The sequence below is a fragment of the Canis aureus genome, chromosome 9, assembly GCF_053574225.1.
Source record: "Canis aureus isolate CA01 chromosome 9, VMU_Caureus_v.1.0, whole genome shotgun sequence".
Taxonomy (NCBI): domain Eukaryota; kingdom Metazoa; phylum Chordata; class Mammalia; order Carnivora; family Canidae; genus Canis; species Canis aureus.
The window spans coordinates 74,238,973-74,254,381 of NC_135619.1; the positions used below are offsets into that span (position 1 = coordinate 74,238,973).

The 15,409-nt window shown below is 45.9% G+C and overlaps 1 protein-coding gene across 3 annotated transcripts in view; it reads right to left on the minus strand.

The window, feature by feature from the left end:
* Positions 1 to 15,409, minus strand: part of CDC42BPB (CDC42 binding protein kinase beta) — a 106,175-nt gene that overhangs the window by 50,805 nt on the left and 39,961 nt on the right. For all 3 annotated transcript variants that reach the window (XR_013386947.1, XM_077910691.1, XM_077910692.1), the window contains exons 2-4: positions 12,820 to 12,911; positions 6,514 to 6,597; positions 2,610 to 2,705 (exon numbers count right to left, since the gene is read on the minus strand). Coding sequence is in view for 2 of the 3 variants with exons in the window: in XM_077910691.1 (XP_077766817.1) it covers positions 2,610 to 2,705; positions 6,514 to 6,597; positions 12,820 to 12,911 (272 nt within the window). In the remaining variant the exon portion in view is untranslated. The remainder of the gene's footprint in view (positions 1 to 2,609; positions 2,706 to 6,513; positions 6,598 to 12,819; positions 12,912 to 15,409) is intronic.

Here is a 15,409-nt window from a genome sequence, read left to right on the forward strand (position 1 = left end):
GAGCAGAAGAGGGGCTGGGAGGCCTGGGGGTCCAGGCAGGAGGTGAGGCTGACAGGCACTGTGGAGGGCAGAGAGGATGGAGTAGATATCATAGATACATGGAGGCAAAGACCAGAGCACCTGCTGACAGACACGCACGGGGTGAGGGGAGACTAGGTGAATGAACAGCCAAACTCTGCAGCCTCTAAAGAAAGCAGGAGGAATAAGTCAAGCACCACCTCTAGCTGAATCTCAACGGTTTCCAGGTCTACCTAGAAATCTAAAAAGAAAAAGAAAAATGTAGTACAGTAGCCTATGTGATTGATAGGCTCCTGGAAAACGAATCTGTAAGAAAAGTAAACTGTAAGAGCTTCTAAAGCAGACACGTAGACATTTGTTTTTGGAATAAGAACTAAACCAATTCTTTCCTCTGCCATGTAACACAGGATTCTAAGTAAGCCAATGCCCTTCTAGTTACGGGTGAAACAGGTTTAATGTTTATGACAGGCCAAGTTTGGATACCTACTATAGAAATTATAACACGACCTGGCACTGCAAGGGAGCCCAACGAATCCACATGACGAGGGACACCTAGCACAGCTTGCCTGGCCTGCTTCACAAGCCCCACAAAGGTGCTAACTGCCACCATCCCAGAGAGGAGGAACTTGCTCAAACGCACCACTTGGGGGCAGCAGAGACAGCAGCCAGATCCTGGTTGACCAACCTCAGTATAAGGACCCAAAAAGCCCCAAAACCCTGCCCTCCTTTCTCCTTAGTTTCTACTGCACATCCATTTGTGCAACTCCACACACTCCAGAAGATGGCTTCTCAGCTGGAATTCCTAACTGACTGTCTTCGGTCAGAATAAGCCTGGCAATATCTAACATTTCAGACTGCAACATGCTATGCTGATCTCAGGAAGGCATGTTGCTTTCCTTCTGTACAGACCCACATAGCCTAGACTGCTCGGAAGCTTCATTCAAATCGGAAATGAGCTGGAGCCAGTCCCCTCTGGGAGGGGGGGGGGGGGCTATGTGGAGAGGGCCCCAGGGCATCAGGACTCTGCGGTCTGTGGGGAAGGACACCGAGCACCACTTCCTGCCACAGCCCCCGGCTGCGGTCCTTGCTCAGCCCCTGCATCTGTGTGACAACCCTGGGCAAATGACTTCATCCCTTCTGCTCCAGATGTCTCATTTAAAAGGTAGTGACAACCATGAAGGTCTAAGCTAGGGGGCCCTGGGAGGACGTACTGAGGTGACCCACGTGCCTTTGCTCAGTAAACATGACGGCACCCTCTCTAGAAACAAGTATATATATTAAAAAAAATTTTTTTTTAATTTTAGAGAGAGAGACAGTGAAGACACACACATGCCTGGGGGATGGGAGGGGTGGAGAGCAGAGGAAGAGGGAGAACATCCCAAGCAGACTCTACACCGAGCGCAGAGGCTGACCCAGAGATCAGGACTGAGTGAAAGCAAGAGTCAGCCGTTCAACCAAATGAGCCACTCAGATGTCCCTATTTTAAATTCTAAATAAAGAGTATAACAAATCTAAAGGACTTTTCTGATGTTTGAAATAGATTGTTCTTAAGATGACTAAGAGAGACCCTTCGTTGCTTGTAAGGTTTGCTGTAGGAAACGGATCACTTTAGTGAAGATAAGCTCAGGGAGACAGGGGTCCCTGCCCTGAGGCTGTGCTGACCCTTGAAGCCCCTGTGGCCACTGCTGGAGCCGAGCGGGTGTGGGCCAGAGGAGTGAGGCAGAGACCAACTTCTCAGAGGTCTGGGCTTGCCCTGACACCCAGAGATCCATGTAAGGATATTTTTAGTTTTAGGCAAAACTAGAGCCACTCTTGGAATTCAAAGTGCCCGAGACCAAATGTTTAGTTTCCCTTCACTTGTGAGCTCTTGTCTCATGTCTGCTTTAACAGGTCTCTACACTCATATCCAGTATACCTGTGAATCACACGATGGGCTGGGTCAAGAGTAAAAGTAAGGCCAGCTCAAGTCAGAAGAAATGGATGACAAGAGTCCCCCAAACACCCACGCCAGCAGGCCCCAGGAAGCCCAGCTCATTCACCCGGGCAGACTGCAAACCAGTGCAGTATACTAGGCCTGCTGTCAAGCAGCAGAGGTGGACCACTTGCTTGGCATTAAAAGCTGAGCCACTGTAATAAGCCCCACAGCACCCTCTTGTTCCTATATATAACTCAAGGTGGAAAATGTTTTACAGCTCCAGCTTATTTTTTTTTTTTAAGATTTTTTTTTTTATTTATCTATTCATGAGAAACAGAGAGGCAGAGACACAGGCAGAGGGAGAAGCAGGCTCCCTGCGGGGAGCCCAATGTGGGACTCCATCCCAGGACCCTGGGATCACACCCTGAGCCAAAGGGAGACGCTCAACCACTGAGCCACCCAGGCGTCCCTACTCCCAGCTTATTTAAGTGTAATGAATCCAGTGACCAAAATAATCAGGTTATCTAGTGATTAGAAAAACAAAGTATACAATCTCACTAGTCTTTTTTTTTAATTCCAAATGTCTTACTCATTTTTTAGGAAGAGCACAAGGGAATCAACAACTTCAGCCACCCGCCATCGGATAGAGCCTCAGTTCCTGGAGACCCAAACATACCAGGTAATTTTCATCTTGAAAGGCGTAGTGCAGTGTAGTGATCCACTGGCAGTCACCATTCACCAGCACATCACGTTCTTCTCGGAAACAGGCAGTCTGTAAAGAATGAGGGGGAGGGTCAGTCTGTGTCCATCTAAGGAGTACAGTCCTGAATAGCGGGGACCCTGCTGTGTGACAGAGGCTCTGGAGACAGTGTCCCCTGCCTTCCAGGCCATAGGAAATCCGGCCTCCCTCCCCCTTCATCTCCCCTAAGGCGGCTCCCACCTGTTCCTCAGTCTTCATCTACACCAGCTGAGTGGCCACGCGCTTCCCTGTTCTTTCCCAGTCCTGCCCACATGGGTGCCAAACTCCAGAAAACTCCTGCCTAGTGATGGGCCTCACCCCCCTGCCCTCCTGCACAAGTCCGCTGCTGCAGCCAGCATGGGACATTCCTCCCGGCTCAAGGGGGCCTCCAATCCCTCCCAACCAGCACTGTCTGACCTCTCTTGATGGCCTGTGGCATGGCCACCCTGTGTCTGCCCCTCTCTGCCACAGACCTACGGTTTAGCAACCATGTGGCTGGCAGGAAAGGGCACATGTGTGCTTACTGAATATCTGAGCAGTGAGATGGGATTACTTGAAGCATACGGATGCCAAGAAGACCTACCGCCAGTCTCACGTGAGGAAAAAGGCTATCTTTTAGGCTGTCATGGTTGATTTAAGAGCTGTATGACACAAGTGGCCCTGTATTTAAAATGCCTGGGTGCTCTGGCATAATTTATAATAAAACATTCTCCTTATTGAGCACCTAATATTTTAACTCCTTATATTTGAAACTTGCAAAACTTAACAAAAATAAGAGTGGCGCTGCTCTGCAGGGCACTGGAGAATCCTACCTGTTCTTTCAGGAAACTCACAGTGACCTTTAGAACTTTTTTCCTGTAAGTTTTCTGTTCTAGACCTGTTTTTTAAAGTTTTTCTTTCAAAAAGAAATGACTGAAGTAGATGTGCCCTGATTCTACTAATTAAAAGCAGATAAAATAACTTGAACGGCCAGCAATCAGCCTACGATGTCCAGATGTGCAGAGACCAGTGGTTCTGAAGCCCCTGTGGCCCCTCAGCCAGCAGCCACCCAGACCACAGGGCCTGGAGCAGGGATGCTCCATCTTCTCAAGCATCTATCTATCCACATTTAGAATGAAAGCCATTCTTAAACAGGATCACCAGCATAGTGACCCACAGACAGGAAATATATGTATCATTCAGCAGTTTTGTTTTGTTTTGAGAGCAAACTTTCAGTACTTTATTTATGAGCAAAACAGATGAGCTTTAAAAAGCTCAGCATGATCCACAAGTTACGAATTCACATGGCTTTGCCAACTTCTTTACTGCCTCCTTTTGACTTCATGCTTTTTAAAGATTTTTAGAAATTAATATAAAATTTAACGTTCAAAATAACCTTACTCAGGGGGATCCCTGGGTGGCTCAGTGGTTTAGCACCAGCCTTTGGCCCAGGGCGTGATCCTGGGGTCCCGGGATCAAGTCCCACATCGGGCTCCCTGCATGGAGCCTGCTTCTCCCTCTGCCTATGTCTCTGCCTCTCTCTCTCTCTCTGTCTTTCATGAATAAATAAATAAATAAAATCTTTTAAAAAAATAACCTTACTCAATAATAAAAAGATAAATTACTTTAACCAGCTTTTTATATCAATATTGTTTTTATACATATCACATACACATCTATCCTATTACATATATTCTGAGATAATCATAGTAATTAGAAGATATTCTTGAGGGATCCCTGGGTGGCGCAGCGGTTTGGCGCCTGCCTTTGGCCCAGGGCGCGATCCTGGAGACCCAGGATCGAATCCCACGTCAGGCTCCCGGTGCATGGAGCCTGCTTCTCCCTCTGCCTGTGTCTCTGCCTCTCTCTCTCTCTCTCTCTCTCTCTGTGTGACTATCATAAATAAATAAAAAATTAAAAAAAAAAAAAAAAAAAAGATATTCTTGGGCTTTTCTGAGTCTGTCGATTAGGATGTCTGTAACCAGATTTAAATTTCATAATTCTATAATTTTTAAATGTACATAGCATGACATCTGGGCAAATACTAACTTTTTTTTTTTTAAGATTTTATGTATTTATTCATGAGAGACACAGAGAGAAAGAGAGGCAGAGAGGCAGAAATACAAGCATAGGGAGAAGCAGGCCCCATGCAGGGAGCCTGACGTGGGACTCGATCCCAGGGCTCCAGGATCAGGCCCTGGGCTGAAGGCGGCGCTAAACCGCTGAGCCTCCCGGGCTGCCCACTAATTTGTATGATAAGGTGAGAGTCTCCTCTCTTCTTAATCTTGGGACTTTTATAAATTAAAAAATTTAAACAGACACACACATCCCCACCCCAGCTCCGGAGGTTAACATTATAACAAGTCATATTAAATATGCTCAGCTATCTTCTTTCATAAATCAATCACTCCTATAAAAATATAAACTTGAATGAATTTGCATATATTCCCCCAAACACTTTTTCTTTCCCCAAACTTTTATGTAACACCAGCTACTTTGTTCCCCACAAAGAGTCACTTGGACAACGTTCCTGTGATGACCAGAGCACCACTGGTGCCACGAAGAAGGGCTGCGGGGATGGAGGCAGGTTGAAGCGCCAGATGAGGAAGACAAGGTGAGGGACGGGACAGAGACCAGCGGGGCCAAGGCACGACCACTGTGCTGTCACCTGAGGCAGAATCATGGGCCACCAGCATCTGGAGCCCAGGTGACTGCAAAAATGGTGATGGCAACCCACCAATGTGCATTCCCAGAGCAATACAGATGTGAGGCCTTGTGCTGGGTGCATGGCAGGCAGGAGGAGGGGAGGAGGTTACATACAGGGAAGCAGAACAAGCTGCAAATGACAGACATTATGAACTTGGGATGCTGAGTGAGAATGCCCACCCACCAAGTTAATGACAACCTGAGCTCAGGAGAATAATCTGACCAGAAGAAACATCAGTAGCGTTATCTGCCTAAGGTGGCGGCATCAGCCCAGGGAAGAATCACAGAACACAGGAGGAAGGGCCACCTAAACTTACAAGGAGGGTTCAGAGCAACAGGATAAGAGAGGCCAGAAGCCAGGGAAGGAGTTTCCAGAGGTGGCCAATCCTAGGGGCGTGCAATCCCAGGGTCAGCTTGCTTCACAGCTGGGGCGCAGCAGAGGTGATGCCAAGGAGGGGGGACAGGTGAGGGTGAACCCCTGCCAGACACACCAAGGGCACTCAGCCTAGGGCAGTCCAGCAAGGGGACACAGGGTGAGTGATGGAGCCCGGGAAAGGAAGAATGCTTATCTCCCTGACCTGAGGTAGAGGAACACAGGATGGCTAGTGAAGGCAAGCTGGAGGGCGAGTCTGGGCAGCAACGGAGGAAAAGCCTGGGCTTGCTCCACAGCCCCACCTGTCTCAGCCAGGGGCCGGGAGCGTGAAAGAGGCACCACAGACAAGGACACAGAACTAAGGAAAAACGCATCTGAAACTGCCAAGCGGTCACCATCTACTTTCACTTATGATCTTCGTCCTCCCTCTAGGAGGGAGCATAAAGACATTTCTGTACTTAAGTCAGCTCCAAATTCAATAATGCCTTTTGTGCAGGAAGCAGAACTGAGATAAATGCCTAAAATTTCCGTGAGGGCTTTAATTTGCCCTGACAGTAAACAGCCCTCAAGGGGGAGGAGCCTGCTAGCACAGTGGGCAGCAGTGCAAAACGGAGCACGCCAGGACAGGGCTGAGGTCATGGTGACACAAAGCAGCCCACTCTTATCAGGGAAGGAGCCCCAGATCTGCGGGGGGCTGTGGTCCGGACCCAGCGGGAATTTGTGGCCACGCTCCTTGCACACAAAGCCCCATTCACCTGTTTGTCAGTCACGCTCCAGGCTTACCTCTGCTCTTTTAAGCATTTCCCACTTGTTGAGGATTTTCATTGCGTAAATTCGTTCAGTGTTCTTCATTTTAACAACGGCAACCTGGAATATGAATAGGAGATTAACAAAAATGTAGTTACTGGAACAAAAAGCCAGCACATTTTCATCTAACTACAGTGAGATCTTTACTGCCTGGGGAAATGAAACTCTGGAAAATGAGCTGCTGAGGAAAGAAGAGTTTTTTACATAAATAAAGATTTGCACTGTTAAGCATCAAAACCGGATGTCAATCATGCTGCAACTTTCACCTCACTTGCTTTTAGTTCAAGAACCTTCCACAGTGAGGGATGGGTGCACGGTGGAGGGTTCACCTTCCTCTTCCTTGGCACATGCCCAGGATTTCCATCAGAAAAGCTTTCCCAAGTCTTCCTTCCTGTGTGCTAGGGCTCCATCCCCACACTCTTCCCTACCCGCCCCACTGGTGCTCACATCTATCTCTCACTCCCACGGCCAGCCTTAGCATGTGCCGGCTTTTACCCCTGAGATCTTCAAGACATGGTGAGTACCCGCATGGGCTCTGGAGTGTGACTTGGGCAAATTCTTCTCTTTGGGTTTCTACAACTAGGAAAGTACTGGCCTAAAATTGCTATGAGGATAAAATGAGCCAATGCAATACTTATATGTGCCTAGAATGGTGTTAGGCACATAGCTGGCACACAGCATGTCAGCTCAGCCACATTCTTCAAGGTACAACTCAAATGCCACCTCTTTCAAGAAGTCCTATTGGATTTCCTGATCCCCACCAAATCTCAGATGAGCTCTTGCATCACTACCAATACCAGATGTGATGTTTGTGCCATTGTATGGTACATGCTATCCTGTAAAAATCATTCACTGGCCTAAGTCCCCATCACAAATCCATAAGTTACTTACCTAATGGCTGTACCTTTTTGCTGCCGATGGTAGGCAGCCACATAGTTTATATCAACTGAATTATTTACTTCCTGGCTTTCTAAACTACATACATCACACAATATCATCATCAAAGTAATCACACAAGCTAACATGCCCTGGGCAATAGTTCACCTGCACCCTGCCAGGTAACCCTCACCACAATCCTCCATGGTGGCTGTGTTTATTGCCGTATTTCCAGATATGGAATTTGAGGCTGGGAGGTTTAAACAACATGCTAAGAAGTGACAGAAGCTCACCCTCAAGTGCGTGCATGTGACGGTCACAATTACCTGTTGTCTCCCACGGGTCTGATGGCTGGGGACACGGGGGATCCACAACACACAATCCCTGATGGATCCCCAGAGCCTGCTGAGGGTCGCAGGTACCTCCTACACAATGTGGCTTGTAGCCAGTCTCCGGCTGCCCACTATGTGGACTGTGTGGGACGAAATCGCCCTCTGGTCACCTCCCTTGGTCATCCCTCTCAATGCCAGCCTGGTGCTCACTGTGGTGGCCCTGCTCAGCACACCACACCTGTTCAAACTGCTGTGTATTAGCTACAGTCTTTGAACCACTGACCAAGCTTGCTAAAATTCTGAATGTCGGACTGAGAGTGCCTAAATAAATGGTCTGAGAATTCCTCAAATGTCTAAGAACAACACTGGGCACACGTTTTGTCATCACGTCACAAGTATGTCAATTTCTTCAATAGGTGAAATATTAGTGTAAAAACAAAAGCTACTATAATGCAATCCCCATCAAAATACCAGTGGCATTTTTCACATAATTAGAACAAATAATCCTAAAATTTGTATGGAACTCCAAAGATCCCTAAGAGCCAAAGCCATCTTGAGAAAGAGCAAAGCTGGAGGCATCACATGCCCTGATCTCACACTACCCTACAAAGTTGTAGTGGTCAAAACACTCCGGTACTGGCACAAAAACAGATGGACCAATGGAGCAAAACAGTCCAGAAATAAACTCAGCTTATATAGTTAATTAGCTTTTGACAAAGGAGGGAAGAATAAGCAATGGGGAAAAGACAGTTTCTTCAACAAGTGGTGCTGGGAAAACTGGAGAGCTACACGCAAAACAATGAAACTGGACCATTTTCTTACACCACACACAACACAAAAATAAATTCAAAATGGATTAAAGACTTAAATACAACATCTGAAACCATAAAAATCCTAGAAGAAAACATAGGCAGTAATCTCTTGGACATCAGTCTTAGCACTATTTTTCTGGCTCTCTCTCCCAAGGCAAGGGAAACAAAAGCAAAAATAAACAAAAAATTAAGACTATGTCAAACCAAAAAGCTTCTGCACAGTGAAGGAGACCATCAATAAAACAAAAAGGCAGCCTATTGAGTGGGAGAAGATATTTGCAAACGACATATCCCATAAGGGATTAATGTCTAAAATATATAATGAACACACAATTAAAAAAAAAAACAACTTAAAAAATAGGCAGAAAACTTAAGCAGCCATTTCTACAAGGAAGACATCCAGATGGCCAACAGACACATGAAAAGATGCTCAACATCAGTCGTCATCAGGGAAATGCAAATCAAAACCACAATGAGCTATCACCTCATGCCTATTATCAAAAGACAGAGAAAAAGAAGTATTAGCAAGGATGTGGAGAAAGGGGAACCCTCGTGCACTGCTAGTGGGAATGCAAACTGATGCAGCCACTCTGGAAGAGTACGAGATTCCTCAAAAAAAAAAAAAAAAAAAAAAAAGAGAGAACTATAACTACCATTTGATCCAGCAATTCCACTTCTGGGTATTTATCTAAAGAAAATAAAAACACTAATTCTAAGAGACAGATGCACTCCTATAACACTGGTTACAATAGCCAAGATATGGAAATAACCAAAGTGTCCATCAACAGATGAGCAGATGAAGAGGGGATGGTCTATATACAAAATGGAGTATTATTCAGCCATAAGTAAAACTTAAAAAAAAAAAAAAAAAAGAAAGAAAAACTTATCATTTGCAAAAACATGGATGGAGCTAGGGAGCACTATGCTAAGTGAAATAAGTCAATCAGAGACAAACACCATACAATTTCACTCTTATGTAGAATCTAAAAAACAGAACAGGGATCCCTGAGTGGTTCAGCAGTTTAGCACCTGCCTTTGGCCCAGGGTGTGATCCTGGAGTCCCGGGATCGAGTGCCACGTTGGGCTCCCTGCATGGAGCCTGCTTCTCCCTCTGCCTGTGTCTCTGCCTCTGTCTCTCTCATTAATAAATAAAATCTTAAAAAATAACAATAATAATAACAGAACAAAACAGAAACAGACTCACAGATGCAGAGAACAATCTGGTGGTTGCCAGATGAATGAAACAGGGAGAAAAAAATGCTGCACAGTATTTACTATAGAAGTGGTCTAACTGGGAAGAAATGTTAAGAGTTGATAACTTTATATATATATATATATTTATTCATTCATTCATTCATGAGAGAGAGAGGCAGAGACACAGGCAGAGGGAGAAGCAGGCTCCATGCAGGGGGCCCGATGTGGGACTCGATCCCGGGACCCCAGGATCACACCCTGGGCTGCATGCGGCGCTAAACTGCTGCGCCACCGGGGCTGCCCAGAGTTGATAACTTTTGAGGAAAGTAATGAAATTCTGAAGATTACAAGCTCCACGAACAATACAGATCTTGCTGAAAATGAGATGTAGAACACTTTGAACTCTTACTAGAATCTTACTTCCTTAGATCATTAGGACACAGACTATGTCCAGGAAAGACACCAATGCCTCTGATAAAAACCCAAAAGATAAAAGAATGTATCTGTCCACAGAAAACACCTGTCAAATCAAGAACATGTAGAAGTGAAATGTAGGAGTAAAATTTAATGTAAAAACAAACAAAAAGTCCCGTATATTAAACAAGCTTCCTCTATCACATAACTTATAAAATAAACAATTTATGAAAATCTTGTTTAGTTTACTGGAAATTTCTTCTTGGCCCAAAACTCAGTCTTAACTGCATCAATGAGATGATGATGATACTGTAAGAATCTCCAAGATTAGATGTTTCCATGAGAAAATGCAAACTGAAATAATTTTATAAAACATTAAAAAATGATTGGGGGACATGACAACCAAGTATAATACCGGATGCCAGCCCAGCCCTAGTGCTGGAGGGACCCAAAAGAAAGCCATGAAGAACATCACTGGGTCAACCGACAGAACTGCAATAAGACAGTCGATTAGACAAAATGTATTCTAACTTAAAACTCAAATTCATGAACTGTGATGATCTAATAGATTGTCTCCATGAGGAAATATACTCTGAGGTATTTGGGCGGGGGTGGGGGTGGGGAAGAGTCCCTTCCCTGACACAGGCAATTTACCCTCAGTCGTTCAGAAAAAATCAAACACTGACATACATGTTGGGGGGGCGGGGGGGGGGAAGGGGACACTTCCTAGACCATCTGTCCCCAAGATACTGGAAGTGTTTTCAAAGCCACTGTACTCAAGGTAAAGGGCAGTACCCCAAATATTCCCAATCTTGTTTCTATAATCATCTAGATGTGTTTCTCTAAACTCCACCTGAGTGGTGGTGGGGGTTGGGGGGAGACTGCACTTCTGAGCTAAGAGTTTCACATTCTTGCCACAGGATTGTATGAAGTGCTGCCCATCAAGTTCTGGACTGTCCACACTCTCTCTGGGATGGGGCTCCTGAGCAGCACATCCCCTGCTCTCAGGCCACAGGTTCCCATACCCACGTTCGCTGCAGACACTCACAATGCTTACCCTCCCCTGGCATGTCATGAGGAAAAAATAATTCAGTTAGAACCACACATGTTCTTCATATAGACGGTCCCAACCCTGACAGCCCTAATCTCTGCAATCCACTCAGTGTCATCACTGAAACTGGGCACCCTTCAGGTACACGACTGCTGGAATATCTCAGGGAGACAATGGCAGTAAAGCCACTCTTACTATATGGTGCCATGTAATGGTAGTACTATTAAGAATCCAAAATTCTAGTTCTGACAAGGGAGGGTCGGCAAGCATGTGATGGAAGCCCAGGTGGGATGCAGAATGGCTGGCTGGCTAGAGGAGCTGGGTGAGGGGGCCGGCATTGGGAGCCCAGGCCACGGAGCCTGGGAAGGGTTAGGGGACGCAGGGGTAGGGGGTGGGACTCACACAGGCTGCTACAGCTGGAGACGGAACAGAGGGAAGGCAAAGAATCCAAGGGCTTTTGCAAAGGCCTGGGCAAGGACGGATTTTGCTTAGTTTAGGAGGAACTTGAAAGGTGATACAGGTCATCTTCTCTGAAACTCAGAAAACTGAGTTTTGCATTAAGTTCTCTGGCAGAGAAAAGCACTAAAAAATAACTACAACCTATTTGGGCACAGCACTGTTGTCTCTGGTTCTTTTAGTTTTCCTCTCCTGCCCCTTTGGAACCCTCCTCTATGGCTGTGGCCCATACCTTAGATCTCTCTGAGGGCCTGGGCCTTGCTGGTGTCTGCGCCCAGAGCAGCCCAGGTCCTGCTACAAGGCAGATGGTCAGCAAACATCTATGCTGCCCTGAATCAGGTTTCAATTTCCAAAGGCCTTCTCTTTCTCCTCACATAACAAAATCAGACCTTACACCATCACATAACCTACTGAAGCTCAGAGATGGGTTATTTCTGAGCAGAACTCACTTTTTTCTTTGTGATGCTGCTGCCCCTCCACCCTCCCCTTAACGAGACACACTCCTAGGGATAGGCCAGGAAGGAGCCCCATACTTCCCCAGCCCAGGAAAACTAGAGGGAAAGCCTAAACAGAGGGGTCAATGCATTACCAAGTTTAAGCCTAAACAGAGGGGTCAATGCGCAGTACTAACTGTAAAAGCACCTGGTCGAGAGCTGCTGTGAGCCTCAGCCTCCGGGGGGCGGGGGGGGGGGGGGCACGTCTGTCCAGCCCACAGCAGCAAGTCCAGTGCACCGACCCCCTCCCTAGTGCAGGCAGCTGGACTCATAACTGGCCCCAGCACCGGCAGCAGGCGAGCTGCCCATGATGAGAACAGCTACTGTCTTGCCCTCCTTGCACTCTGTGGAAAAGGACCACCAAGATGATTTTTTTTTTTTTTCCAAGATGTTTTTCAATTAACACATGGATTTTTAATAGACTTCTTTGCCTCTAAGAAACAATATTCAGGGCAACTCATCTGTCACAAGCTTCTGCTTTTCTTTTTCTCTTAATTGTATCTTTCAAACTCTGCCCACCAAGAACTACTCTCCCAATGATCCCAGTAACGACCCCCTCCACAGATCAGTACAAGGGGTCCTAAAAATGCTGGGTGGGAGCTATTGCTGTTTGGGCCACCGAGGCAAAGTCAGTATAAGGGAGTTTATCTTACCTCTCCAAAAGCCCCTCTTCCGATCACTTTAATTATTTCGAAGTCTTCTCGATGAAGCTGCATCTCCTTCACCAGTTGTGTAAATGGTTTAGCTACAAATTTAAAAAAGTGAAATCAATAATTTACTCTCATGAGTTGATACTACATAAAAAATTAATCAATTGGGGCATTCTATTAAATTACATAGCTTTTTTAGGAAAAAAAGTTTACTTTTCAAATGTTTACTATCTGGCAAGTTTTGGAAAGTCTGTGTTTAGGCCGAATTCACATAGATGTTTATCATCAGCACCTACACCTCACAGTCTGCTGTAAGAAATAGCACCACTACAAAGATCCCCTGGTGAAAATCACTAAAGCCAGGATCTACCTGACCAGGCAAGCACCTGGTGGGCACATCTCCACCCACCCCACAGGGACAGCGCACTACAGCAGCGTGTGATGCACATAAGCACTAGCTATCCTCAAGGTGAGAGGGTGCCAGGCCCCTGTGGGCTCAGTGGAGCCACAGGGCAGCCTGAGGAACACAAAACATTCTCTAAGAATGGTGCTGACCTTTCAAGCACAGGGCATGTTCCTGGACATCGTAACCATCCCTGCTAATCTCATGGAACCTCTAACAGCCACGATTTAGGGAGGAGGAAACCAAGCCAGGTCTCTGTAGATGGTGTCCTGGGTTGAACAGGGTCATGTCTCCCCCTGCCCCCCAACCCCCTCCCATAGTGTCCACAGAACCTGGGAATGGGGCCTTATCTGGAAGTGGGGTCTTTGCAAATCAAGGTGAAGTTATAAACAGGAATGAGATGGGCCCTAAATCCGACAAATTAAATGAGGGAATCTGGACACAGAGGGGGAAAAAGCCATGTGAAAATGGAGGTACAGACTGGAGAGATTCAGTAACAAGCCAAGGAAGGCCGCCTCCGCCAGGAGCTAGAAGAGACTGGGAGTCTTCCCTCCCTGGAGCCTCCTGCAGGAGCACAGCCCTGCTCACACCTTGATGCTGGGCCTGGGCCTCCAGAACTGTGTGAGGAAAATGTCTCAGTTGTGTTAAGCCCCCCAGTTCATGGCAATGTGTTACAGTAGCCCAGGAAGCCACTACAGAGACCATGGGTAATTTCTTTCCAGGAACAGAGCAAGTGGCAGCGCCAGGATAGAAGGCATGCAGTTCAACTCCAGAGGCAGCATGCTCCTCACCACCATCCATCCTGCCCCTGGTCTGACCTCCATTTAATCACATCTCTTTCAGCTGTTCTTATTTTCACCTCCAGACCTAAATCCACATTTTATGCTAACCTGTATTCTACATAGTTCTTTTTCAAATTCTCCCCTACTAGTTTTGCAAAAACATTTCTACTAGGGGAAAGCAGGCAAAGTGTACAAGGGCTCTTTCTGTATTATTTCTTGCATCTACCATTATCTTCAAAAGAAGCGAAAACAAAATCTACAATCTGACATTTTCTGACCTTCTAACTGAGATCCATATTATTAATCTTAATTCTATAGCTTTGCTCTCTAAAAAGATGCTCAAGAAATACCACTAAGGTTTGATCACCATGGTTCACTGATCACGGTAACAAGAGCCAGAGCACCAAAAGGTTCTTGGTGCCTACGGAGAGTGAACTGTTACAACTATCAGTGTAAATGTCCATCAGCACAGAGATTAGGGAACACAACACAGGGCTTGATTTAAAAAATAAATAAGGGCAGCCCCGATGGCCCAGCGGTTCGGTACCACCTTCAGCCCGGGGTATGATCCTGGAGACCCGGGATCAAGTCCCATGTCGGGCTCCCTGCATGGAGCCTGCTTCTCCCTCTGCCTGTGTCTCTGCCTCTCTCTGTCATGAATAAATAATAAAATCTTAAAAAATAAAACAAAATAAAAAATAAATAAATAAGGGCACCTGGGTGTCTTAGTGGTTGAGTGTCTACCTTCTGTTCAGGTTGTGATTCCAAGGTCTGGGGATCAAGTCCCACATCAGGCTCCCTCCCTGTGGGGAGCCTGCTTCTCTTCTGCCTATGTCTCTGCCTCTCTTGAATAAATAAAAAATATATTTTTAAAAATAATAAAAAATAAATAAGTAAAGGCCAGGCTAATGAAAACCCTGAGCTACAACTTGAAAGGTCATTTATGGCTTATCTTCTTTCAAGTATCACTCAAAATAACCATTCCCAGAACTCCTAATGGAAAGATGCACTCCAAACAGTCACTGAAAACCTCAACCTCTCTTGTTATCTTCCAGGGGAACCACACGGTACTGTTCCTTCTATAATGTAGAAAAATAATCCCAACAAACCTGATGTGTTCTATTTTACCACCAGAAGAGACAGCTTAAGAAAGGAGAGCATGCTGACCAGCTGCAAACAAACTATGAGGCTAGGAGTACATGCTGTAGAAATGTAACATTTTGGATTCTTCCAGGAATACTGAGGACTCACAGAAGGTTGCAAATGTACAAACCAAACAAGTATTCATGAATATCAAAGAAAATTCCACTCAGAATTGTGCCATGAGTCACTTTAACTTGTCCATGTTCCCATTCCATCTTGCTTGTAAGACACGGTGTTTCATATCTTCTGTATTCTTTTATTTTCT